We start from the raw sequence: 27,606 nt of genomic DNA, 5'->3' as shown, positions 1-27,606 counted from the left end.
ACCTGTTTTATGCGTTCGTGGGCTACTTTTTAGGATGTCCTGCATGTATCAGAGAGCCCAGAAAGGATCCAGATATTGAAAACTGAGGGCAGTGGTAACTTTAGCAACCATAGACAGTCCAGCAGAACGGGCAGACAAGTGACAGGTGGCATTTAACACACAGAACTACAAGCTGATGTATTTTGGCAGAAGGGATAGGGGAAGGCAATATGGACTTAATGGTACCATTCCAAAAAATATGCAGGAACAGAAGAACCTGGGGGGGTTCTTATGCATAGATCTTTGAAGATGGCAGGTCATATTGAGAATTGTTAGCAAAGCATATGGGATCCCAAGCTTTATAAACAGGAGTATTGAGTACAAAAATAGGGAAGTTATGTGTAACCTTTACGAAGCTCTGGTTAGGCCACAACTAGACTGTTGCATCATGTTCTGATCACCACATTCAGGAAAGATGTGTGAGGATGCTTGAGTCAGTGCAGAGGAGATTTACCAGAATGGTTCCAGGGATGAGGGATTTTAGCTGCAAGGTTAGATTGGAGAAACTGGGGTTGTTCCCCTTGGAGCAAAGGAGGTTAATGGGAGATCACATAGAGGTGTACAAGATTATGACAGGTTTAGATGAAGTAGACAAAGAAAAGCTATTCCCATTAGCTGATGGTACAAGGCCTAGGGAACAAAGATTTAAGGTTTTGAGCAAGTGGATGCATTGGGGTTGCATGGAAGAACTGTTTTACACAGCTAGTGGTAATGACCTGGAACTCTGCTTCCACCACCCTCATAGGCAGCGAGACAATGAATGATTTCAAAAGAAAATTGGATGGGCAATTAAGGGAAATAAACTTGCAGGGCTACAGGAATATAGCAGGGTAATAGGACTGATTGCTCTACAGAAGTGACATGAACTTGATGGGCTGAATGGTCTCCTTCTGTGCCAAAATGGTTCTATGCTAACACATGGCCGCCAAGCATGTCCAACAGGAAACAAGTCTAAGAGACTGCATTTGTTTGCCACAAGCTGATATGACAACCTCAGTCTCCAGAAAAGCTGCTGTTTGGACACATCAAGGAAACCCAGCCTCTCTGTGTACACTTTATCGCAGGTAGTGCCTCAAGTGAGCTGCTATCCTCTTTGCTGATTAGCCAAAGGCCTTTCAACAGTATGATGGTGCTGGCAATACTGTCCTCATCCAAGGTCCTGAGCCAGCCCAGGCATCGGCTATCCTGATGTAATGCAGAAATCTTCCAAAATGTAGAAAGTAAACTCTCAGCAAAGGTATTGTGAACAAACTCTTTCCCACCAGCAGGTAAGAAAGCAGCTGTGATTATCAAGTATTTATTGCTGTGTTTCCATCAGTTTGGTTCAGCACTTGCCAATTTCTGTTGTGTTCTCTTGACTTGCTTTCATTGGCCCATTTTAGGAATCCCAAGAAACACATGGATGCTCCGTTAAATTTTGAAGATCAGTTAAAATTGAGCTCTAATTGAGTGATCAGCATATATTAATAAGTAACTCACCTCTCTCAAGGGGGTTTTGCAAGCAAGCAGCCTAATGCGCTCCAGTTAAATGTGGAATTTGGTGGATTGGAGCCAGCTTCCCAATAAGCTAACATTTTTCTCAACTTTAACCCCCCCATCTGCACACTTCTCCAGGTTAAAATTAATTATTTCTCATTTCTCTGCCTCAAGCTTTTCTCATCATGGAGGCTCTCTCCATTATCAACTCGCTCTTTCCAGATTCTCGCGTTATTTGCTTTTCTTTCTGGTTCCAACCTTCTTATTGGCTGAATTCTGCCACTGCAGAGAATTAGCACCATTGCCTCAGTGAGAGTAACAAAAGGTATATTAATAAAAGGGAGAGCTTCCTGGCTTTGATATCTGGATTAGAAGGGTCAATTTGAAGCTAATGGCCTTGCGTTGCTATTACTCTCCTCATCAAGATAAAGTACTGAAAATTGAACAACTTTCTATTTTGCCACCAAGTAATCCCAGAAAAAAGTTAACATTCAGGTACAGAACGAATCTCTACGCCACTCAACAGCATATCTTGATTAAAATCTCAATAAAGAAAACTGGAATGTATTCTTCCATTGCCCTTGTACCCTTTGACTGAAATAGTATATTCATACTTATTACAAGCTCAGTCAAGTTACAACACAAAGAACTGGGTTATGTTGCCCAAACATATTTTATAAAATAAAAATGTTTGTACTCATTCAGCATCTTATTAAGAGGAAACTTCTCAAATCACTTCAAACAATGAATCATTTTTTGGAAACTGGTGACTGTTAAGTGGGAAATAAATAGTCACGGTATTCCAAAAGTATATTTGGAACAGTCACTACATTCGTGTGAGGTTCCTGCAGCTGGCAGAGAATTATTTACACTTCAGAAACACTGTCAACATGCAAACATTATGCACGAATATGAAACAGCATGCTAACTTACTATGCTACTTAATTTCTAAGGACTGAGCCATTTTTAACATGAATTGAAATTATATAATTTTGAAGACTGAAAGCAATAAACTTATTACAGGAGAGAAATACAAACAGTGCAATTGCAATTCTATGATTTTAAAATAGCCTATTCCAAAATTAGCAGCACTATTGCATTAGATGAAAGTATTAAGATTCTGGACAATTACCATGTTGTAGAAGAACTCTTAGACTTTCCAGTTTTCCATACTGAGCAGCAAGAAACAATGGTGTAATTCCATAATCATCCCTGGCTTCTTTATCAGCCCCCTTTTCAAGCAAGAGCATCAATATTTCTAAGTGTTCCTGCAAAACATTATAATTCAAAGGTTTCAGACACGATACTTCTAAAGTTAACTATGGTTCTGGCCTGTCCAAGTTAATGTGAAAACTAGTTTGACAATTCACTGGAACCTTTCAGTTAAATTACCAGGCAGTCATAAGTCTAAATTTTTCAGTCAAAAGCAGTCAAGGAAAAGTTTGCTCAGCTGCTCAAGAGGGATTACTTTACCATAGGTAATTTTATGATATACACACACAGAGCACAGCTGTTAAGTCAAGCTTGATTGATGATAGGGGAAAATAGACAAGAATACTGTGATTGATACCATGACAAGGGCACCAGTCAAATTCCTGACCCCTTCCCCTTAAAGTCTTGTCAAGGAACCATTTTAGGATCATATAATCTTTGCCTAGGAGTTCATTACAGCTAAATTTGGTTCACCAAACTTCCTTACTTCAACCAGATTTTATTGGCTTTTACACAACCAACTTTCCATCAGGATCACACAAGCTAAGTAAACGAATTAACCTTTTCTCAAAAATTAGCAAAGTAGTCAGACAGCATAGTCATGAACAATTATTTATTAACACTAAAGTCATAGTTAGCAGCACTTTAAATTTAAACATTGACAGGTAGGGTTAAGTGACAAAAAACAATGAGGTTACAATGGCAATTCAGTGACCCCACAATAATTCAGCATTAACTGTTCATTGATTATAAGTGTACAATAGCGATCAATGTCTAAAATTGTTACAAATTACTGAGATTAATTTAGGGTTCAGATAGTCAACTAGTTGGGAGCATTAGATAGCCATTCTATTAAGTAAATTGAAGTCTACATGCTTATATTTTACAATGTTTCCAGAACTTATATGACTTCATCCCTATGAGTTGTCATAAATGAACTAGCTGCCTCACTTTCCTGAGAGCTATCAGTCCTAAATCTCCTTCTGTAAAGATGTTCTCTTCCTCCTGGATCTTCTTCTGGGTAAGTTCTAGTAGCTGTATCTGGACTGGCTGGCTCAAATCTAATTTTCATTCATTGGAGGGAAACTTGGGTGAAGGGAAACAAGTAGTAAATTTTGGTAGGAGGTCCAAGTAAGTTTCAGGAGTACCTGTCAGAATGCTAAATCAAATGTAGTGGAGACAACGCTTCTGCACATCACAAGTAAAGCTTTCAAGCATACTTTCGACTGCAAGAAACTTGGATCACACATTTGAAAACATGTTAAAGGCGGATGCATTAAGAACCAAAGTGCTGAGATACTGTTAACAAATTTTGCAAAAATATTGCATAAACTTTGACGTCTTATCATAAGTGGCTTATTATTGGATCCTTTTTCACAAACTAGCCAAGATATCAACCAGCCAAGATATCAACCACATAGTGCAGCTAATGGAAGAATCATCAGGATAACTTTTGCTCCTTCTATCATTTCCCACCCCACCATACGTTTCAGCAATTGATATCAGGTCAGCTTTCTTTTGTCTACTTGCTTCAAACAAATTCTACCTTTAAGTGGATGTCCTATCTGGACAAGAATGCATGTATTATCAATCTTTATTGGATGAAGATGACATGTTCTCCCCACCCAACCCCAACCTCCCATAACCCCCAACCTTCTGACCTTATGATGGAAAAAAAGCTATTTAATGAAGCAGATGAAGATAGTGGGGCCAGAGTCACAGCCCTGAATAACTCCTGCAGCAATGCCCCAGAATGCTGCTTCCAACAACCTCCACCATTTTCCCAGGCCAGGCATAACTCCAGCAACTGCAGAACTTTCTCCCTGATCCCCAATGATTTTAGTTTTACTAGGGCTCCTTCATGTTACACTCTGTTGAATACTACATTGATGTCAAGGTCAGGTGCTTTCATCTCATCTCTGGAATTCAACTCTTTTGTCCATGTTTGGACAAAGGTTGGTATGAGATGGAGAGATATGCAGACCTGACAGAACTCAAACTCTGCACCAGTGAGCAGGTTGACAGTGATTAAGTGCCATTTAGTATGCCACTGAGGACTCCTTCAATCATTTTGTTGCTGATTGAAAATAGGTCGATAAGGTGGTAATTGTTTGAGGAATTAGACAAAAGGGCACAACTGGGCAATTTTCCATATTGTTAGATAGATGCCACTTTTGTAGCTGTAGTGGAAATGCTAAGCTAGGGGCACAGCTAGCACTGGAGAACTAGTCTTCAAAATTATAGCTGGCATACTATTGGGACCTGACAGCCTTCGCTGTATCCTGAACACTCATCTGTTTCTTGATGTCACATTCAGTGAAGGTTGGGGACTTCAGGAAGAGGCCTACATGGCTCATCCATCTAGCCCTTTTGGCTGAAGATGGTGCAACTATTTAAGCCTCGTCTTTTGCACCCACGTGATGGTCTCTCCCACTCCTCATTGCCTACAAGGAAACCTTCTAAAAACAAATTAGCTTTGCAGTTTGCTTCTAGACGAGCTGCTCTTTCACATTAGTGCTCCTGATGAGGCTGGCATTAGGCACAAAACATGGCTATCCAGCATTAAATACAGTCAGGATCTGAACAATGTCATTAGACCCTGACTTTTAAGTGATAGAAAGGCTCTTGCCTGCCTGATTACTGGCTGGCTTGAACATATCTGTTAAAATGGCAAGCAGTGCAAAGCTAGTGAGGAACAGATTAATAATTCACTGCTAGGCATCCTACAAAGAATAAAGATAGCCTGGCATATGCAAAAAAGGTAATAGACAAAGGTAGCAGGTACATGGGAACACTAACGTCTCCAAGTTCACTTTTCAAGTCAAACATCATCTGGGCTTGGACATATATCACCATTTCTTCATCGCTGGGTCAAAAGTTCCTGGAACTCAATACTTAATAGCACTGAACATCATCACCTTCAGCATTTCTAGAAAGTCCAACACTACCACCACATACTTTCAAGAATGTAAAACAAAATAAATACATTACTCCAGCAATCATGTCAATCTTAACATTACATCAAAACTTGTCCTTTCCCATGGGGGCAAATAATGAATGTCACAGTACCTGATAAGCTGCTTGATGCAGAACACTCCATAAACACGCAGAATGGGGTCCATTAATTCTTGCTCCATGCCTTAGAAGTGTCCTTGCAACAGCAATGTGGCCTTTCTCAGTAGCTTGAAACGTGCAAAAATTGAAATAATCAAAATTTCTCTTCCAACAACTTGAAACAATGAGTCAACTTCCTCAGCGTGGCAATCAGCATCAGATTGCCACTCCATGCCCAATTATTTATTCTAAATTTCTTCCATGCCTGTCTCGTCCGTCCTTCTTGCCGGGCGAGATCCAGGCAGCGCAGCTGTCTCTGAAGCTCAGCATCGCAGTCCAGCTCTGTCGGAGTGAAGAAGGACACGCCCCTTTTTTTAACAGCACCAGCTGCCATAAACCAGGTAAGTTTAAAGGTCCCATTGAAACTGACAGGCCAGGGAGAATGTAAGTGGATAGGATTTGGAGGCCTGGGGTGGATCGGACTTAGGAGGTCGGGAGGGAGGTACAGTCAGGTCAGGAAGGGGCAGGGGGTTGGGATGGAGAGGGTGGGGGTCAGGTCAGGTTGTGGGAGGCTTAGGCCTTGTGGGGTGCGGGGGGGAAATCGAATCAGGTCAGGTTGGGGGAGGGAGTTGGAGAGAATTCCTTGGGGAGTCGGGGGAGGGATCACTGTGTGGGGGGAGTAGTCGGGGGCAGGGGAAGACCCCTCAGGAGTCAGGGGTCTGTGTCTTTACAATAATTACCCAGGACAATTCTAACTTTTTTCCGAGTAACTATTTGTGTAATACAGTCGAAACCATCTGACGTTTACGATTTAAATTGCATTTTCAGATGGTTCCCAGAGCAGGGCAATTGCCCAGAGGAAGTTTGTACTTGAAGTGCAAACTTGAAGTTCTGAGAGGGGTTCCCCAGCGCATCTTTGGCGTGACCCCCACTCTCCCATGAAACCCGACACTGGGGAGCTCCGAAGTTACAGCCCAGTATAGTAGCATTTAAAACAGTAATCATATCAATACATAGAAAATAAATGGATGTATTTTAAATACCGGTTACATTATGTGAAGAATTAACTGGAAACTTAACTTATCTAGGTGAAATAGCAATCCAAGTATAAAACAGAAATTTTATATCTAGAATCAAACTCATAATGGCTTCTTCTGATTTTGTGGGCTGATACTTTTAAAATTGCAAATAAATGGTTTAAAGAATCTGCAGGTTTTTTTGCCACTTCTATTTTTAGAATAGATCTCCTGCAACTCACGTGCCTCAAGTGTGCACAAAGTATATTTTTGTTATCTAATTGCATTGGCACATCCTATTAATTCCCAGAAGCTTATGCTGTGCAGTCCTGCCAGCAAAAAGATCAAGGAGGGACACGTGTGAATGAAAGAGAAAAAGGGAAATTGATTTTAAAATGTTCTGATCAGTTATCTGATGATCAATAATTTCCTGTGAGGGAGAGACAACCCTGTTTTATTACTCTTGCACACATTTGGGATCCCTAAGCCTTGGCTTTGGACTAAGGCAAGCTCTGATGTGTCCTTACTGGGGGAAAGTGTTTCTGTACTTACGTAGATTTTTCAGTAGCTTAATGAAAGAAAAACCTGAAGGAAACGTTAATCAACACTAAAATACTAGTTTTGGGGCTTTAAAATGACAAAGAGGAAAGAGACCACATACAACGCCACCCAACTATATCAGGGCATGAGTTTTCAATAAATTGTGTTTCACTCAGGCCTATTGAGGCTAGTTTTTACAATGCATGCAGATGCTTAAATGAAAAATTCAATTTAGTCCAAACACAAAAATTGTAAAGACAACCCTTGTCATACCTGTGATCAGATTAATTGGAGTTCTGAGCCTTGGCTAGTTGTTAAAAAAAAACAGCCACATGCAGCTTTCCAGGCAGTTAGAGATCAAATTTTATGCTGCCCTCATCCCCACAGTGGTTAGTGGAGCTGAAGAAGCTCAAAGAAATTGAACTCCTTTAAACTTTATGAAAAATAAAAATTATAACAGATATAGAACTAGTATAACGAATCATGCAAGGCAAAATGGGAGAGCAACTTCAGGCAAATGGGCAGGTGCAAACACAATTTTAAATATTCAAAAATTGCAGTCTGTGTTGAGTGCCTACCATTAGCACTGTGGACAAAAGCAACTCACTATCTGTCTCACTGTTGAAATATATTGAATGCAAAATAGTTTTAATTACAGTGGATACAAACTAAAAACTTACCACAGAAACTCAAATCTCACCATGCTGTTAAAAGGGATTGGAATTGACAAGTGTTAATTATTGATAAACAACCCCAAATTGGCACAGAAATAACTACTACACTTGTGGAGTCTCAGTCCTTTAGGTTTAATTGTGGAGATTTTAAAAATTTAAAAGTTAACCTTTTCTACATTTCCTTTGTCACTTTTTTCTCTCTTAATCCGATCTTTTCCTTTCTATTCCACTTTCTGTGCCAGAACTGACATTGAATTTATCCACCCTAATTTAATTTCCTTTTCAGTACTTGCGCTGTTAATTTCATAATCTTTCAATAAGGTTGGTTAAGGAGGTACACAATTGCTTGCCCTGTTTACTCAGGACCCAAATGCCGGGGGCTGAATTTCACCAGCCTTTTGGGGACAGGCTGGGAAGTGGAAAGGCTGTCAGAGTGGTATAGAAAGGTGGGGTGCCTGACATCTTCCTGCCATGGTGTCATTTTGCCAGCAGCAGAAAGAATGATAGACAAGCTGCCCACCCCAAACCTAATTTAGCCATTTAAGTAGCCAAAGGGCGGCTACTTTCTGCCTTCGTGGGCATTTCTTACCTACTAACAGGTTGTGCAGGGGGCGGGGGTGTTTCTTTTGGGCTCTCTTTGGCCCACAGAGGGCCCTCCGCATGGCAACAGCACATTTGTGCACCAAGACCTCCCCTACCCATACCCTCCCAGCCCAATCGCCTGACTATCCACAAACGGGGGCTTTATTGGCCCCAGCAGGCAGACTTCTGCCACCTCTGAAAAATTCCGGCCCCTTTTTCCCTCGCTACGATGGTATCAGCTCACACTTTCAGCTACTTGATATGCAAAAAATTTTAAATCCTAAAAGTGCAAGGGCAAGTCTAACAACAGACACTGTTAGATGTCCTACCATAGAAAACCATAGCCCAACATCCATGGTTCTGGTGCCTTACCTAAAAAAAGTGGTGTTATGTTTTCATTAGTGACGGCATTCGGATCTGCCCCAGTCTTTAGCAGAATCTGAACAATTTTTAAATGGCCACATTTAGCAGCAAGATGTAGTGCTGTTTCGCCTTCAAAAGTCTTTAATTCGATGCATGGAGTTGACGAAGCTAGAGGGATATAAAAAAATGAGCAATTTCCATTGAATTAAAGTTGGTCTTTTCAAATGCTTACATAACTTAGTCTAATACTTTGTTCTCTTTTGCCCCCTTCCTTCATTTTTCACTTTTCTTCATTGTTTCAGTTTCACTCCTCCTCTATTTCCTCCTGCCCCTTACTGTCCAATTTCATATCTCAGCAAGCCAGAGGCACTCATGTAACGTAGCTGCTGCACTCTAGATCAGGTCAAGAAGCGCTCGTGTAGGACCGCCATATGAGTGAGCAGGCAGGTAAGCAGATTGTTCAGAAGGTAATTAGGAGAAAGGAGGGAGGACAACAATAGGGTGGGCGACACTCCAGGTAGACAGGTAAACAAGCAGGACAGCTTTGTAACTTGACCTAGACTTGACCCAACCAAAGCTACTGCCAACACTCACCAGGCCCCTGCCCAACTTCTTGTCAACTTTTCCTATTTTTAAGTTCTTCTCCTTCCCAATTCTAATTGCAGTCAGTAAACAGTGTAAGAGTCAAACAACAGCAGACAAGAAAACTGAAAAACATCTTGCATTGCTCCTCTAATTTCAATACAAACAAACATCCCAACCTGCTTCACAACTAAGCATAAAGAAAATGGGTAGAGTCAAGACGGGAGAGATTAAAAAGGGGTGACAGAAAACTTGACTTTTTTTTTCTTATTTATTTGTTCAAAATGTGGGTATCACTGGCCAGGCCAGCATTTATTGCCCACCCCTAATTGCCCTTGAGAAGGTGGCGCTGGGCCACCTTCTTGAACTGCTGCGGCCCATGTGGTGATATACCATCCTAAATTGGAAATATATCGCCGTTCCTTCACTGTCGCTGGGTCAAAATCCTGGAACTCCCTTCCTAACAGCACTGTGGGTGTACCTTCACCCGCTGCAGCAGTTCAAGAAAGCAGCTCACCGCCACCTTCTCAAGGGCAACTAGGGATGGGCAATAAATGCAAACCCAGCCAGCGAAGCCCACATCCTGTGAATGAATAAAAAAAAAAGATATATTTCCAAGTCATGGTGGTGTGGGCTTTGAGGGAACTCGCAGGTGGCGGTGTTCTCATGCATCTGCTGCCCTTGTCCTCCTAGGTGGCCAACGTCACGGTTTGGAAGGTACTGTCAAAGGAGCCTTGGTGAGTTGCTGCAGTACATCTTGTAGATGGTACACACAGCTGCGACTGTGCATCAAAGTTATAATTTTTTTAAGGGGACAGGGACATGAAGACATTTAAGGAGGGAGTTTCAAGATGGCTGAAAGCTCTACTAGCAATTGCCTGGTTGGAGAGTGGTGGTGGGAAGGTCAAGTGCACAGAAAGCGGCAGTCAAAGGAAGAAGCCATTGAGGAAGACATATTGGGATGGAGGTAAATGCAGACATGGAGTGGAGTGGAGAACAGCATAAAGATGGAGGAATTTTTAATCAAGGGCAAGAATTATAATTTTTACTGTGTTGGGGACAGTGGGAGCAAAAACTGGAGTAGAATACATCTGGCAAAGTTTTGATCAAATTATAGTTTATGGAGGATGGAAAGTGTGAGGCCAGTGAGACAGCTATAAGCATAATTGAATCTGAAGATGACAAAGCCAGTATAAAGGGTTTCAACAGCAGAGAGGCTGAGGCAGAGGTTAGCAATATTGAGCAGGTGAAAATAATTATGACACAAAGGGTGTGGTTTTAAAGTTCAGGTCAGAGTCAAACAGGGTGACAAATTTACAAATCATCTTGTTTATTGTAAGACAGTATCTGGAGAGGAAAATGGAATTGTAGCGAAGAGCAGAGTTTTTAACAAAGGAGTTTTAGGAGCAATGAGTAAAGAGCTCAGAGCCACTATTACATTTGAGAAACTAAGAAGACAAAAGGGATTTTAGAGATTGGTTGGCAATTTGAAAGGGTGAGCAGGTTGAAGTTAAAGGACACAATAGCAGTTTTGAAGGAAAGGAAACCATTAACAATGTCAGTTAGCATGGGAGCCAGAAGAGGGAGTTGAATAGCTTAAAAGGTGAGGGGTAGGTTTAAAGGATGAGATTTGAAAGAACTGGGAAGAGATAAGCAGAAAACTGAAAAAAGGTGGGGCTGTATCTTCAGGTCGGAGAGCGGGGGTGGGGCCTGCTTGCCGACGCGTAAAATGCTGCAGGGTGACATCGGCCCGCGTCATTCACATTCTCAGGTGGTCGGGCACGCAGTCAAATCGGCTGTACGCCCGCCGACCTGTCAACAGCCTATTAAGGCCATTAACAAAGTAGTTGAAGTCATTAATGGACCTGCCCGTCCAACACTAAGCTTCCATCCATGGGCGGGAAGAGGTTTCATGAGGATTTAAAAATCTCTCTATTTTAAAAGTTATGGACGTGTCACATGAGGGGACATGGCAGGGAATTTTTTTTCTCAGCTTTGTTTAAAGTTTAAAATGTGAGCCGATCTCCCCAAGGCAGAACTTTGCTTCAGGGAGGTCTGTACGCTCTTCCACGCACATGCGCGAAAAAGCGCACTCCCAGCTGAGGGATCCCCACACCGACCCCCCCCCACACCCCCGCCTGCACAGGGAGAGTATAGCGCTTCCTGGCGGACGTCACACTGGGCAGGCCTTAACTGGCCGCCCACGTAAAATGGCAGCGCACCAGAAGTCCACCCGCGCCCGCTCTTCCCCCCCAACGGGGGGAAAACGTTGCCCATGGGATCCTATGTTAATGTAGGCATCCTTAAGAGGAGGAAGCAGCAAAGGGTGATGCGCAGGTGATATCAATCTTAAAAGTCAAAGAGGTCTGTAACCTTCTCATATCTGGCAACCGAGTTGAGGTAGTTATGAAAAAGTGGGGCAAGATTCATCTTCTCAGGATGATCAAGTAGGTGATTTTGAGAAGTGGGTATGAAGCACGATATTTTATGGTGTGGCCAAGTTAGATCTAATGATTGATGGCTAAGCCAGATGTGCCTTAGGCATGTGTGAGCTTGCATTCTGTTGACTTGGAGCAGTAAAAGGAGCTGAATTAGGGGAGTGACAGAGGTGGGGAAATAGTGATTGATTTGCTAGAATCAAGGGTGGTGCAGGCTGTGATGAGGGAACAATCAAGGATACTGACAGCAACAAAGTTGCTGTGATGGCTGATGGACTAGTCATGAAAATTGGGAATTTCAGAGGGAGCTTTGAGGCAGTTAGGGAAGAATTTGTTTTTCTTGTGGCCAGGTGGCAAGAATAGTGGGAATAGAAGGGAATAGATCTATGCAGGCAGTAAGAGAAATAAGGAAGTGATCACAGGTTGCCTAGTCAATGATCAAGATCTTGGGTGCAGAGAGGACAAGGGCAAGATCGAGGATGCCAAAGGAAATGGGGTCTGATAATTTATTTCAAGGGCAGATTGAAGGAAGAGAAAGGTTACAGGAGACACACTTAGGAAGGTGCAGGTATGTTTAAATCACCAAGTATGAAAGTCACTCAGTAGACACTCAGGAAAATAAATAGGAAGAAGTTGACACAGAGGTGCTATAAACAACAAGGATATGGAAAGAGAGGTGTGAGGTGTGGAAATTTTGTTTATTCATTCAGGGAATGTGGGCTTCGCTGGCTGGGCCAGCATTTATTGCCCATCCCTAGTTTGCCTTGAGGTGGTGGTGGTGAGCTGCCTTCTTGAACCGCTGCAGTCCATGTGGTGTAGATACACCCACAGAGCTGTTGGGAAGGGAGTTCCAGGATTTTGACCCAGCGACAGTAAAGGAACGGCGATATATTTCCAAGTCAGGATGGTGGGTGACTTGGAGAGGAACTTCCAGGTGTTGCTGTTCCCATCTATCTGCTTCCCTTGTCCTTCTAGATGGTAGAGGTCATGGGTTTGGAAGATGCTGTCTAAGGAGCCTTGGTAAATTCCTGCAATGCATCTTGTAGATGGTACACACTGCTGCTACTGTGTGTCGGCGGTAGAGGGAGTAAATATTTGTGGATGTGGTGCCAATCAAGCGGGCTGTTTTGTCCTGGACAGTTTCAAGCTTCTTGAGTGCTGTGGGAGCTGCACTCATCCAGGCAAATGGGGAATATACAATGAAAGGATGAAATGCTTACTGGGAGGGGGAGTTGATGAGTGGGAGGGAGGCCAGGGTGACCCTGATAATGAGGGCCAAGGTGCCAGACAACATTCTGGGGGAGTCTGGTGAGGGTGAGTCCATAAAAGGGAAATGGAACTTTCTGGTCATGAGCCAAGTGTCCATCGGCACCTGGATGTCAACAGAATTATCCATCAAGAGAACAGGACACAGAAACAGAGAGAGGGAGAATGGGAGAGAGGGCAAAAGAAAGTCAGAAGCAAAGAAACAACAACACAAAAGAAAAATGAGACAGTTAAGAGTGTGTGCGCTCCACTGTGAATACCACCATGGTATTGCCATTAAGTGATATGCAATTATTAGACTATTTTACATTTTAACGAAAATGGTTTGCAGCTACTTTTATTTGGTCAAGGAAAAAGTGTCTGTTTGCCTAATTTGATTTCGATGGAAAGTGCTATCCTACAACATTCTGCCTTCTTACAAAAGGCTTCTAGGATCGTAAAAGATAGCACAGCCTGGACATGATTTTTGTACAAAATGACTGATCACAAACAATGGTGTACATAGTGTAAACCAGCCTAGATTTTAAATTTTACTTTAGTAGGATTTAGTGTGCTTGCTTAATTCCGCCATTTTGTACTAACGTGAACAGAAAAGAAGCCATATTGATATTGCAAGACTTATTGAAACAAGCTAACTTAACATAGTACTATGAAGTAGTCACCGACTAGCTATGGATGATTATATCAGAAGGAAGTGCCTCAATTACCCTGTAATTGATGGATAAATAGTTAATAATCAATTAAGTTAGATTTCTGTATTTTTCCATTATTCGTATGTAATGATTAAAACTGCTGTCACAGAGTCTGGGAAAGAGAAGGCCTGAACTCCATGGGATCCTACTGCATCAGGAACACACTGGCCTTGACTGAGTCAGCCTTAGTTTGATCAATGGGTTGCCTGTAAATCTTAAGGTAAGGAACAAAGTTTGAAGCAAACCTATTGTCTTAAGTTTAAGGCAATATGTGCAATTAAACAGAACCTTTACAACATTATTGATCAATTAGCCACTTCCAGCAACATTGGCTAAGGTGGGGTGATGTGTGTTCTTAGGTATAAAAAGGGGTTAAGAGAACCATCTTGGCGTGTACACTAAGTGAAGGGAAACCAGTTTGATCTCTGGGAACAGAAGGGAAAACTCCTGTCAGCACAGAGATGAAGAGTGTAACACTGGGCCCAGGGACAGAGGCAGAATTGCTCTTGATGTGGGCCCAGGATAGTGCAGTTTCCTTCGTCTTTAGAGGCGAATACTTGTCGGCGCAAAGGGTTGGGATAATTGATATCCTCCGGGACAGAGGAAGCTTCCTGTCAGCACAGGGATCAAGTCTGTAGGGTTTGGTTGATGAGCATACTTTTATTTTCTTCTTATTATTTAAGTGATAAGTCTTTAGTTAATTGATAAGTGTATTGTTGTTTTATTTGGCTTATGTTCAATAAACTTTGGATTCAGTGTCTGAATCTTTGCCAAACTCAAACAGTTTAAAAGGTTAATTTGGGATCCAGTAATTAGGCTGCCTGCAATTAAATTAAATCAAATTTGAATTTATTAAATCCCCCTTTTAAGACTTACAATAACTGTCAACTTTTACTAGGATATCACAAACTGAGACAATTCCTACAACTGTAATGTGTAAGCAATTAGTAAGGCTCAGGGTTTAGGTGACAGGGACAGGTCTTATTTCAATAATAACTGTATAGTAGTTTACAGTACCTGCATGTATTAAAAGTCTCAAACATCTCAAAGATTTGTGAGTTGCGGCTTCATGGATTGGACACCAACCACGGTTGTCTGCAATATCAAGACTATGACCTTTTTGAATCAAAGCCTTCAAAAGTTCTACATTTCCTTTCCTTGCAGCAAAACCAGCAGCTGAACAGGTATTAGAGTATGCCTCAGTGAAGTCCATTTTCCAGAGCTGAATAAATAAAGCAAGAACATTAAATTGAAGTCAGAAAATGTTAGATGTCACCTCTCTCCTGCACATTCCACCTTAAGAGTTGCCACCCAAGTATTCAAAGCTGACGTTACAAAGTTAAGGATTATGACAGAATAAATATGCTAGGATAAGGCATTTTACTAAAAGTATCTTTGAAGGAACAAAGATTGCACTACTTACAAGACTAGTATATTACTAGAATTTCAGAAAACATAATGATGGGTGTGTGTTTAAATTTGTACTATAGAGAATGGCAGATTTTTTTCCTTCCAACCTTAGATTCTGTCTGAAAAGAACATCTTGGATTAGATTTTCCAGGTGAAAATAAAAGCGAGGTTATCAGCATTCACCATTAGTCTGAGTAAAGAGTAAATCAGACAGTAACTTATGGTGACTGTACAAGTGTAATTAAACCTGGAAATCAGGAAGCTGCTGACCGAGCTGCCTTGCTTCTCCAGGACATCAGTGTCTTGCTAAGAGACTCAGCATTTATGTGCAATTATTTTTTCCTATAGAATACCAGTCTCAATATCTAGTGACAAAAATAATGATACAACAAGCACTTCGACAGGATTAGATCCTGATTAAAATCTCTGTACCATAGAACCATAGAACACTACAGCACAGAAAACAGGCCATTCGGCCCTTCCAGTCTGTGCCGAAATATTATTCCGCTAGTCCCATTGACCTGCACCGAGTCCATTACCCTCCAGACCTCTCCCATCCATGTATCTATCTAATTCATTCTTAAAACTTAAGAGTGAGCCCGCATTTGCCAAGTCAGATGGTAGCTCGTTCCACACCCTCACCACTCTCTGAGTGAAGAAGTTCCCCCTAATGTTCCCCCTAAACCTTTCCCCTTTCGCCCTAAAGCCATGTCCTCTCGTGTTTATTTCTCCTAATCTAAGTGGAAAGAGCCTACTCGCATTTACTCTGTCTATACCCCTCATAATTTTGTAAACTTCTATCAAATCTCCCCATATTCTTCTACGCTCCAAGGAATAAAGTCCTAACCTGTTTAATCTTTCCCTGTAACTCAACTCCTTAAGACCCGGCAACATCCTAGTAAATCTTCTCTGCACTCTCTCAATCTTACTGATATCCTTCCTGTAGTTAGGCGACCAGAACTGCACACAATACTCCAAAGTTGGCCTCACCAATGTCTTATACAACCTCACCATAACATCCCAACTCCTATACTCAATACTTTGATTTATGAAGGCCAGTATGCCAAAAGCTTTCTTTACAACCTTGTCTACCTGTGACGCCACTTTCAGGGAATTATGTATCTGAACTCCCAGATCCCTTTGTTCCTCCGCACTCCTCAGTGCCCTACCATTTACTGTGTATGTCCTACCTTGGTTTGACCTTCCAAAATGTAACACCTCACACTTTTCCGCATTAAATTCCATCTGCCATTTTCTGGCCCATTTTTCCAGTTGGTCCAGATCTCTCTGCAAGCTTTGAAAGCCTTCCTCGCTGTCCACAACACCTCCAATATTAGTGTCATCAGCAAACTTGCTGATCCAATTCACCACATTATCATCCAAATCATTGATATAGACAACAAACAACAATGGTCCCAGTACAGATCCCTGAGGCACACCACTAGTCACAGACCTCCAGTCTGAGAAGCAATCATCCACTACCACTCTCTGTCTTCTCCCACACAGCCAATTTCGAATCCAGTTTACAACCTCTCCATGGATACCAAGTGTCTGAACCTTCTGAACTAACCTCCCATGTCAAAGGCCTTACTAAAGTCCATGTAGACAACATCCACAGCCTTTCCTTCGTCTACTTTCTCTGTAATTACCTGAAGTCCTAGCAGACTGGTTTCTAAATCTAAGCATTTGTTCCTCCAAACACAACTAATGGGTAAGGCCCAAACAGATGTCAGAACTTAAAACAAATGAATCAAAGAAGCACCAATATAAGAAAGCAAGTGTATCTAAAAAATAATTTTCACCCACTTGCCAAAAGTATTAGTTGACACTCACACCTTAAAACGTAATCTCTATAAAGACGACCTTCAACTGATGATTACTTACCAGTGATAGAAACCTGTAACAAACAAACTAATACAAGAGATTGAAAGGTCGCATTGAACTATAAATTGATGCACCACAGTTGTTGAGTGTAGTTGCTTAGAACCCTTATTGAAAGGTCCCTGATTTCAAGCATGAGCCACCTGAAACTGATAGCATTAAAGTCTATTCTCTCCAGAGGCACTCTAAAGATTTGCACACAGAGGCATATTTCTTCCCATTCCTCTCCCCGTAAACTTGTACCTTCCTCTGCTTCAAATATTTATCCAGTTTTCCCTTAAATAGGTGCTATTATCTCTGCCTCAACCACTGCCTGTGGCAAAACACTCCATGCTCCAACAGCCCTCTGCTTGAACCAATTCATAAGCCCCATCTTGGGGAAGGGGGATTCTTCAACCTTTGAAATAACCATTTCCGCATGGAAGTCAAAACTGGTCCTTTTGTGCACATTAAATGGAGCCTGTAATTAAGTCACCTGTATAAATCAGCCACCTGTCCACTGTGGCTATATCTCATGTGGAACTGAATTTAAAAGCTTTTAAAAACTCTATTGTGGGAATCAATTCAATCATTATCCAATATAGTATGAATAAAAATGCAGCATCACTTTAATTCAATTTTTTTTAAAAGATCAAAAGTAGAAAAATTTGATCCAAGATCCTTTCACACTAATTTACATACTCAGCTTCAACAATAGTCTGTGGCAGAGAATTCCAAATTCTAATTCGCCGCCATGTTGTGAATATTTGTCTAAACACCCCCACCTATCATTCTTTTTGCAATTATCTTAGATTTGTGACATCTTGTTACCATTTTGCCAACTAATAGAAACGTCTTAGCACTATTTATTTTATTCTGCAAAGTTAAAGTAGTTTCAAATCTGTGAGAGAAGGAATCTAGCACAAGGAATTTAAACAGAGACCCCCCCCCCCCTCCAAAGAAGCCTTGGGAGAAAAGAAAGGGAGGTTGGGAAAGAGCAGTAATTTGCAAGGACAAAGGAGTTCCTTTTTGAAGATTGGGATGTTGATGATGCAGCTTTGAAAGGCAGAGAGGCAATAGATCCATTTACACAATCAACAAGCATAGGGCCAGGAAGGGAAATTAGATGGGAGTTTGTGAAAATGGGTCAAGGGAGAAGGCAATGGGTCTCAAAAATGAAACCAGCTTAATGAGTACCGAGGAAGAAGGAAAAGAAACTTGAAAGAAAAATGGGTTTAAGGTATGCCAGAGGTGGGGAAGCAGTACAGGCAGCCGAATCAAAGGTCTTTATCTTGGTGACAAAGGGTTGCATGAGCTCCTCGTGCTTCTCATTAGAGGTGAAAATGGAGTGGGCAGGTGAAAGTTGTTTAAGAAAACAACTGGTAGAACAGAAAAGCAGCCATGATGATCCTCTAGGATAATCCTACAGTTTTGTTATAAACAGATATAAACAGTTTTGGCAGAGGAAAGAAATCCCAGCAGGATTTGATGTAGTCCAGCCAAATTGAGTGATGGACGGTGTTACAAGTCCAGGACTTTACCTTCAACATTCACTCATATACAGTGGTGCTAGTCGGTCCCACAAACAGTCTGAGAACCTTAATATTTCTGGGTGTGCCCATACAGTATCTAACCATACAATAGCGCAAGTCAACGGCCAAACAATGGTAATCCTTTGTGAACCAAACTGGATGTTCGTATTTCTGACATGTAGTTCTCCACTTTTTTCCCCAAAAGTGGACCAAGACAACAATTGGCAAGATGAGGTCAGATGCAGATCATTAAGTTGCTTTATTTTACAAAAAATAAACATACAGAATAACAGTTACAATCATACTCACTTAATTCAGTCAGTCCTAATGCAAATACATTTAGTCGTTTGGTAGTAGGGAACTTGAGCATTGCTGAAAAGACACATGTTGTCGAAGCTTTTCATCTCCCAGTCATCAGGACAATTCAAAAGAATACCAAATGTAAAGGAACAACGACTTATACTTCATGAGAAGAGTGTGCTGATTGATTGGCAAGTGGACTCAGGATTGACTGCAGATAATGGCTACCCTGATCAGATCATAGCGCAATACGCAACAAGCAAACTGAGAATGGGCCCAAGGCTGTCACCTTTGGCCCTGAATAGTGCCTAGTCTACCTCAGATCACCCTGGACGGGTAAAGTATCTCAAAAATTCAAGTAACAGATGAAGCAAGTCACTTCATGCTACTACAATGCAGTAGCAACGCCACTAACAGGATGCTGCGGCCAAGTCAAGACACGCTGCTTATCACAAGTGAGTAATGTGGTATATGAATTTCAGTGCCAGTGTGATACTAGGTACATAGACCCTACATCCCAAAGACGGGCAGATCATAGATCATATCAAACAGCACGTCCTTTCAGGTGTTCGCAACAAGCATGTACCGACATACCTGACCGGCCGTGCTTGCAAAACACCAAACATAGTGTGCAACATTAGATGTGAATCCACGATTAGACAACATTTGCTAAACAACTAAGTATTCTAAGAGTTACGCTGACAATCAATTTAAGATAATCATTCGAGCTTACAGTGTGGCGCATTTACGTGTGCTAGAAGCTACGTATACTAATACGTAGATCCCTGTTCTTTGAGACAGAAAGACACACATTGCTCCTTTGTCAACTAAATAAAATAGATGACGGCCATCCTCTGGTTCATTCCCCAGGGCCATGCCTTAACCAGTCATCAGTTAACTGGTGCATTCGCCATGGCAATGCCTCTACCAGAGTCCACTTGCCAAACAATCAGCACTCTCTTCTCATGAAGTATAAATTGTTGTTCCCTTTTCATTTGGCATTCTTGCAAATTGTCCTGATGAGTGTAAGACAAAAAGCTCCACCAACGTATCTTTTTTCAGCAACACTAAAGAATATATTATGGAGTTCCCATATCAGTGAGTAATTTTGCTTGACTTAATCAAAATAGCTACCTAGGAAATCGGTTGAGCGGCAGGGAACAAGAGAGTAGGAATAATCAAAAGGTACTCTAATGGGCAGAATGCGACTAATGGTGTTCCACAAGGATCTGTGTTAAGGCCTCAACTATTCATCATATTCATTAATGACTTAGGATGATGGGGTAGAATGCCACATATTCAAATCTGCCGATGACAAAGATAGGCAGCAGTATAGATGGAACCATAAAATTACAACGATATATTAATAGATTAGAAGAATGGGCAAAACTGTACCAAATTGAATTCAATGTAGGCAAATGTGAAGTCATCCACTTTGGACCTAAAAAAGGGTAGAACAGGCTACTTTTTAAATGGTGGGAAACTAGAAACAGTAGAGGTCCAAGAGATTTGGGGGCCCAGGCACACAGATCATTAAAATGTCATGAACAGATATAGAAAATAATTTTAAAAGGCTAATGGAATGCTGGCCTTTACATCTAGAGCTATAAAATACAAGGAGGTAAAAGGCATGCTTCAGCTATACAAAGTTCTGATTCGACCACACCTGTAGTATTGCAAGAAATTCTGGGGCTTCACACCTTCGGAAGGAGGTACTGGTCTTGGAAGGAGTGCAGCATAGATTTACCAAATTAATACCTGGACTCAACGGGTTAAATTATGAGGAGAAATTACATCATCTAGGGTTGTTCTCCCTGGAATTTAGACGGTTAAGGGGTGATTTGATTGAAGTTTGAGATTCTAAGGGGAAGAGATAGGGTAAAGAGGAAAACTATTTCTGCTGGTTGGAGAGAGTGTAGGACCAGAGAACAGTCTAAAAATTACAGTCAGGCCTTTCAAGAGTGAATTCAGGGAACAATTCTACACACAGCAGTGGAGATTTGGAACGCTCTCCCACAAATGGCAATTGACGTTAGATTAATTGTCAATTTTGAAACTGAAATTCCACTGGTTTTTTCAAGCCAAAGGTATTAAAGGATATGGGGCAAAGGCAGGTATGGTTAGGTCATAGATCAACCATGATGGCACCAAATGATGGAACAGGGTTGAGAGGCAAAATGGCCTTTTCCTGTTCCTATGTCTCTCCTGAACTTTCTTTCTAGCCCTCGTCAAAACATTCCCTCAATGTTTTCTGTTTGAAGATCTAATCACTGCTTGAATCTGAATGTATTTTTGCTCATTGTGCTCAGGGCCAAAAAGGAAGACAAAGAGTTTATAATACAATTTCAGCATTTATCAAATACCAAGACAAGCTAACAAATGGTGTGTTTAGTGTCTTGAGGAAAATTAGCATTTGGATGACCTTCTGTCTTAACACCTATCAAAAAATACACGCTGCTTATCACAAGTGAGTAATGTGGTATACGAATTTCAGTGCTGGTGTGATGCTAGGTACACAGGCCCTATGTCCCAAAGGCTGGCAAATTATATCAAACAGCATGTCCCTTCAGGTGTTCGCATCAAGCATGTACCGACCATACCCAAAGTGAATACATTTTGCTTTAAAATAATACTTTCCCAAATCCTTTGTGAAAAAATGGCCCAAAAAACACCAAACTGTGATTGAAACTTAATAGGTTACATGCTCAATGCACACAAATTTGTGCCTCATGTACTTGAGAGCGCAAATATCTGGGCTGTACCTGAGGGAATGCCAAATATGCAAAACAGCAAAGATTTTGTTGGGAAAGAGGACAAAAGCAGAGATGAGGGAATGATTGAGAAAATTAACAACAATTTGCATCTCACGGTGACTCCTGACACTGCTTGAAAGTCTTTTATTCCCAAAAATATACTTTATTCATAAAATACCTAAAAGGTCATTTCAAACCATTTCAAATTTGACATTAAGGAAAGTGCAATAACTTTTAATTTTTCTCCATACAACATGTTGAACTCTGAGATGCCACAATACAATTGCATTTATTATATACATTCAATGACAAGCATACAGCCAGAGGGGTTCTACATTACCACCAGCCCTTTGGTGGACTGCAGCAGAAAGGTCTCAGATGGTGGCCTTTCCCCACTGCAGTCTTATTTGCACATGTGCAAATTGCACACATTTGGAGAACTCTCCAGAGGACTATGGCATACTTATGGCCCCTTCAAAAGGAAATAACTTTTAAGATTGATGTGTCTATAAAGAATTCTTGGGGGGAGTAAGAAGCAAACCTGAGTGCTTAACATCTAGTTAGAAGCTATAATGTTAACTTAGTCATATTTGCTTTATTTAATTCTTTTATATAGAATAAAGTTTGTCTTGTTTAAAAAGTGAAATCTTGTGATGTGGTTTTATTAGTTAAAACATGTATTCCGATTTCTTCTTAAATGCTAACAGTCCCTAACCAGATTGTAACAATGGTGTCACCAAAGATGACATGCATATATGCCAACCTAGCAATCTGACAAAAGCTGAGTTTAAAAGCAGCCCTATCCACGTGAAATCGAGTTAGATTGGAGGTGCAGTGGAACACAGTCTTCAGCTGCAAGTTTCCCCAGTGAGGCCTATGAGCACAAAAATAGCAGGGGGAATGGGACTTTTTATGAGTTTCAGTAAAGTAGCAGATTTGAATCAGCTCAAATTTATGGAGGGTGAAAGATGGAAGAACGGCCAGGACAGCATTGGAATTGTAAAGTCAAGGTAACACAGGCATGGAAGAGGGTTTCAGCAGCAGAGGAGCTGAGGTGGGTGGAGATGGTGGGGTGGAGATAGACAATGTCACAGAGGTAGAAGTAGGTGTTCTTTGTGATGGAGCAAAGGTGCTGGCAGAAACTCATCTCAGGGTCAAATAGGACAGCAAGTTTGCAAATCTATGATTCAGTCTCAAACAATAACCTGTGAGAAGGATGGAATCAGTGACAGGAACCAAAAACAGGCTTAGGGGTTCCCAGTATTCATTTAAAGAAAACGTGTCTTCATCCAGAATTGGAACTCTGACAAGCAGCATGACAAGTCTGAGACAGTGGCCAGGATCAGAAATAGGGTGGTGAAGTAGAGCTGGGTGTTATCAGTGTACATATGGCACCTGATGTGTTTTCAGATGATGTCACAAAAGGGGCAGCATTTAGATGAGGAGGATGCCAAGGAAAAATTAATGGAGGACTCGAGATAACCATGTGGGAGCTAGAGAAAAAAACTACATGGGATACATCCCATCCAGCTGGACAACAATGGAGGGGCGCTAGAGGAGGATAATGCAGTCAACCTCCAAGGTGGCAGGCAGATTGGGAGGAGACAGAAGATAGTTTCTCACAGTCACATAAAATGTAATTTATTGTGACAGGGCGGAAACCAGATTGAAAGGGTTCAAACATGAAGTTGCAAGAAAGGTGGGTAACATTTGAGAGGTGACCAACACATTCAAGAGCTTTGGAGAGGAAAGAGAGGTTGGAGGTGGAACAGTAGTTTGCAAATACAGAGGGTCCAGGGTGGGTTTTTTTGAGGAGTAATGACAGCAGATTTGAAGAGGAGGTGGGTATACTTGAGAGGGAACTGTAAACAATAGCAGCTAACATAGGGATCCGGATGGGAAGTTGGGCGATCAGCAGTTTGGTGGGAATAGGGTTGATTGAATTGGGGATAGGAGAGTATCTCAGTCAAGATAAGCTTGAAGAGGGCATGAGGGGATGTAGATAAGAAGCTACAGAAATTACAAGTTCAGGGTTAGGGCATGGGGGACCTTATGGGAAGGTTGACCTAGTGAGCTAGGAGAATGGAAGTAAAGAGCAAAAGCAGCTGAACAAACGGACTCAGTCTTAGTGACAAGAAGTCCATGAGCACATCACAGCTGTTGTTAGAATGAGGAGGAAAAGTCAGGGGAGAAGGGCTTCAGAAGATATTTTGGCATGGAGAATAGAAGCCAGTGGTTGTCACTGCATTCCAGGATGATCGTGGAACTGTGAATAATGTTGGCACAGGAGTGTACGACTCAATAGTGCCTTATGTGGTCCAGACAGATCTTGCATTCAATTGCTAAGCCAGTTGTTCACCATAAATGTTCAAATCTAGAACTGTTCCTGATATCCCAGGTTCACAAAATGCAGTTTGCAGCATTAATGTAGTTAGAAAATGGTAAAGAGATTTATAAGTACTGAAAGCATGAGATTTATTTTCTAGAGAGAAGTGAGGCATCCCCAGAAAATGTTGCATTTTCAATTTTTGGCACATACTCTAATTTTGCCACTACATCAAAAATATTTTTTTCCTGGAAGGGTTTCAGCAATTTTAGATTAGGAAGGAGGTGTAGAGACTGCAAAACAATTTTAAAGGGTCAAGAAAATCTGAGCCCAGACACTTTATATCAATTATTGAAATGAAATAATTATAACATGTGTCTACAATATACAATACAGGAGCACAATCTTCACGCACAAAATAAAACAAATCCATTATCACGTCTGTCCCAGTATTCAACTCCATGGAGACACAGTGGCAGCTGTGAAATGACATGAATTGAGGGTATTCTGATTAATGTTTGAACTAAACTAGTGCAAGTCAGTATCATTGAAACATAACTTTAAAGCCAAGTTCTAATAAACTTGGGTTCGTACTCAAACATTATCTTGTCCTTTCCTCTTTAAAATGTTGATCAATGTACTTGGTATTTCAAACATTTTCTAACAGTAACCATATAATTAATTTGTTCTTAAGTTTAAGAAGGGAGAGTCACAAACCATGGTTTTGAACTGAAGACAGACAGATTTCAAAGGAAAGTGACATAAATTGACCACAGTATGGGTAAATTACAAACAGTGCAAGATATTCAAAGTAGTAACTGGCACAATACAAGATATATCCTCAAAAGCTCCACTTGTGCAGTTAAGCAACCATGCAGAACAGGTGAGGTAAGATGCAGTATCTAAAAGGTTTACATAAATACAAGGAAAAATAAAAACTCAGCAGACTGGGAAATCTATTAAAAAAATCAGCATAATACAAAGAAAGTGTTAACAAGATGCAAATGGATATCCAAGCACAACTGTTACATTTTATAAATAAATTGAGAAACAGAGCAGCAAAGAGATGTAGGTGAAATCCTAATCGACAATAAGAAAATGGCAAACTTGTTAAATGAGTTGTATCAATTTTCACAGTAGAGGAAGGAGGTAAAATATCAGTGGGCGTTAAAAATGAATCAAGATGGGGAACTTGATGGATAATAGTACAAGTTTCTGGTAAGAGAGAAAATAATGATACACAAGATAGACAAATTAAAACAAAATTGCAGAATTATTAGTCACAATTTTCCAAAGCTTCAGGAATTGGTCTGTCAGATTAAAAAACTACAAATGACACTCCAGTATTTACCACTCGAGGGCTAGGAAAACCAGGTAGCCACGGACCCGGTCTAACATCAGATGTGGGGAAGTTACTGGAATCCGTCTTCAGGGACAGTGACTTAACACTTGGAAAGTACAAGCTGATTAGAGAGTCATCATGGGTTTCTGAAGGTTAAATCATTTCTGACTAATCCAATTGATTGTTGAAAAATTGGCCACTAACATGGTTGATGAGGGAGAGTATATGGGTGTTGTCTACATGCCGACTTCCAGAAGACACTTGATAAGGTTCAGAGCAATACATTATCAGCAAAAATGTGTGTGGGGAATTGAAAGCAACCTTGCAACATGGGTTAAAAATTGGTGGAGGGGAGGAAGTGTGTGTGTGTGTGGATAAAGAGAACTCCCTGATTGTTGAGATATAACGAGTAGCATTTCCCAGGGTCTGTACTGGCACTTAACTTTTCACCATATACATCAATGACTTGGATGAAGGAAAATAGAGTTTATGTCCAAGTTTGCAGATGACACTAAATTATACAGATAGGAACAGATAGCTACAAAGTAATATGGACAGATTAAATGAGTTGTCAAAAGTGTGGCAAATGAGATTGATGTGGGCAAAGTGTGAAGTCCACTTTGGATTATTTTTTTATTGGTGAGAACCAAGAACAAAGACCCAAGTACACAGATCACTAAAAACTAGTGCACAGGTACAAAAAAGGTTGATGGAATATTGGTCTTTATCTCAACAGAGATGGAATACAATGAAGCTATGCTTCAGTTGCACAGAAGCTTGGTCAATCTCCATCTGGAGTTCTATATTCAAATGTGGCTACCATGACTGAAAGGATATAATGACCTTGGAGGGACTACAGTACAGATTTCTCAGGATGATACCCAGGGTTTAAGTGTTAAATTAAGAAAACCAGCTGCATGAAGTTGGCTCAAATTTTCTCAAGTAAAGAAGGCTGAGGCAGCATCTAATTTAATTTGTTTGAAGTAAAAGGGGTAGAAAAATTATTTCCTCCAGAACAAGTCAGCATTTTTCCCCACACAAAAGGTGGTTAAAAATCTGGAAATCTCTCTCTCCCACCACCCCCACCCTCGAGAAAGACTGGGGATATTGGTACTCGGTTTAAATTTAAGACTGAGGTCATATATTTGTATTGATAGGATACCAAAGGAAATGGAACATAGGACAGTAATAGAGTTGAGACAGAGATTGGTCATTGAATGGCAGAACATTGTTTGGAGACTGAAAAGCCTTACCCTGAACCTATACTCCACTATCAAAGGTTTTTATTGGTTGATACGAACTTTTTCTAACCCCACTGGAAAAAAATGCTAGTGTTTATGACACATCGACAAACTGACAAAGTGGCAAGTATAGGAAAATAAGGTAGACACAATCTTCAGTTACATTTTCGGACCGACACCAATTCTTTCAAAACGGTACACTTACAATCAATAATAAAAACAGAAAATGCTGTAAATACTCAGTAAGTCAGGCCACACCTGTAGTTCTGATGAAAGGTAACTGACCTCGAACGCTAATTCTGCTTTTCGCTTTACAGATGTTGCATGAGCTGTTGAGTATTTCCAGCATTTTCCGTTTTTCTTCCAGATTCGCAGTGTTTTGCTTTTATAGCAACACTTACAACTGGGCTTAATTTAAAGGCAAAATCGGCTGCAGCCTAATGAAGTAGCGGGTGACAAGATTCCTCCAAATGCAATACTCCCCGAATTTGATTTACAATAAAAATACAGCCTCACTAACAGAAACCAAAATGAAAACCTGATGCCTGAACTTTCTGACTCCTCCATTATTCACCATCAATCTCCAGTTTTCCCTCTCACCTTTCCCACACCTTCCTGTTTAGCTGATACGTCACCATCCCGTGCGTGCGCGCGCCCGTGCGTGCGCGCGCCCGTGACTGATACCTGATTGGTTCGCCCGGCCGCGATCCCTTCAGCAATAGGTTTAATCTGACGAACGAATCAGAGGAGAGCGATGTTTGGGGGAGGGGGCGGTGCGCAGGGTTTGTTGGGAATTGAGCAGGCCGGCGCCAGTGGAACGCGAGATCACGTGACAAAGTGAAGCCAGTGGAACTCCATTTCCCGTGAAGCCTTTCGCGCCCCACAGCCCCGTGCGCCTGCGCTGGAGG

General features: G+C 41.2%; 1 protein-coding gene across 5 annotated transcripts in view; it reads right to left on the bottom strand.

The window, feature by feature from the left end:
• asb3 (ankyrin repeat and SOCS box containing 3) overlaps positions 1–27,356 on the bottom strand; it is an 88,384-nt gene extending 61,028 nt beyond the window's left edge. The window contains exons 1-5 of one of the 5 annotated variants that reach the window (XM_078556992.1): positions 27,299–27,356; positions 14,952–15,156; positions 8,966–9,124; positions 5,797–5,909; positions 2,648–2,783 (exon numbers count right to left, since the gene is read on the bottom strand). In XM_078556992.1, the coding sequence (XP_078413118.1) occupies positions 2,648–2,783; positions 5,797–5,909; positions 8,966–9,124; positions 14,952–15,147 (604 nt within the window). In that variant the 5' untranslated portion in view covers positions 15,148–15,156; positions 27,299–27,356. Of the gene's footprint in view, positions 1–2,647; positions 2,784–5,796; positions 5,910–8,965; positions 9,125–14,951; positions 15,157–26,983; positions 27,067–27,099 lie in introns of those variants that run through there. The other 4 variants (XM_078556989.1, XM_078556991.1, XM_078556990.1 and 1 more) reach the window with 4 other exon arrangements.
• Between the last annotated feature and the right edge of the window lie 250 nt (positions 27,357–27,606).

The sequence above is a fragment of the Cetorhinus maximus genome, chromosome 14 (genome assembly GCF_964194155.1).
Source record: "Cetorhinus maximus chromosome 14, sCetMax3.hap1.1, whole genome shotgun sequence".
NCBI lineage: Eukaryota > Metazoa > Chordata > Chondrichthyes > Lamniformes > Cetorhinidae > Cetorhinus > Cetorhinus maximus.
This window is presented reverse-complemented; position numbering and strand designations above follow the sequence as displayed.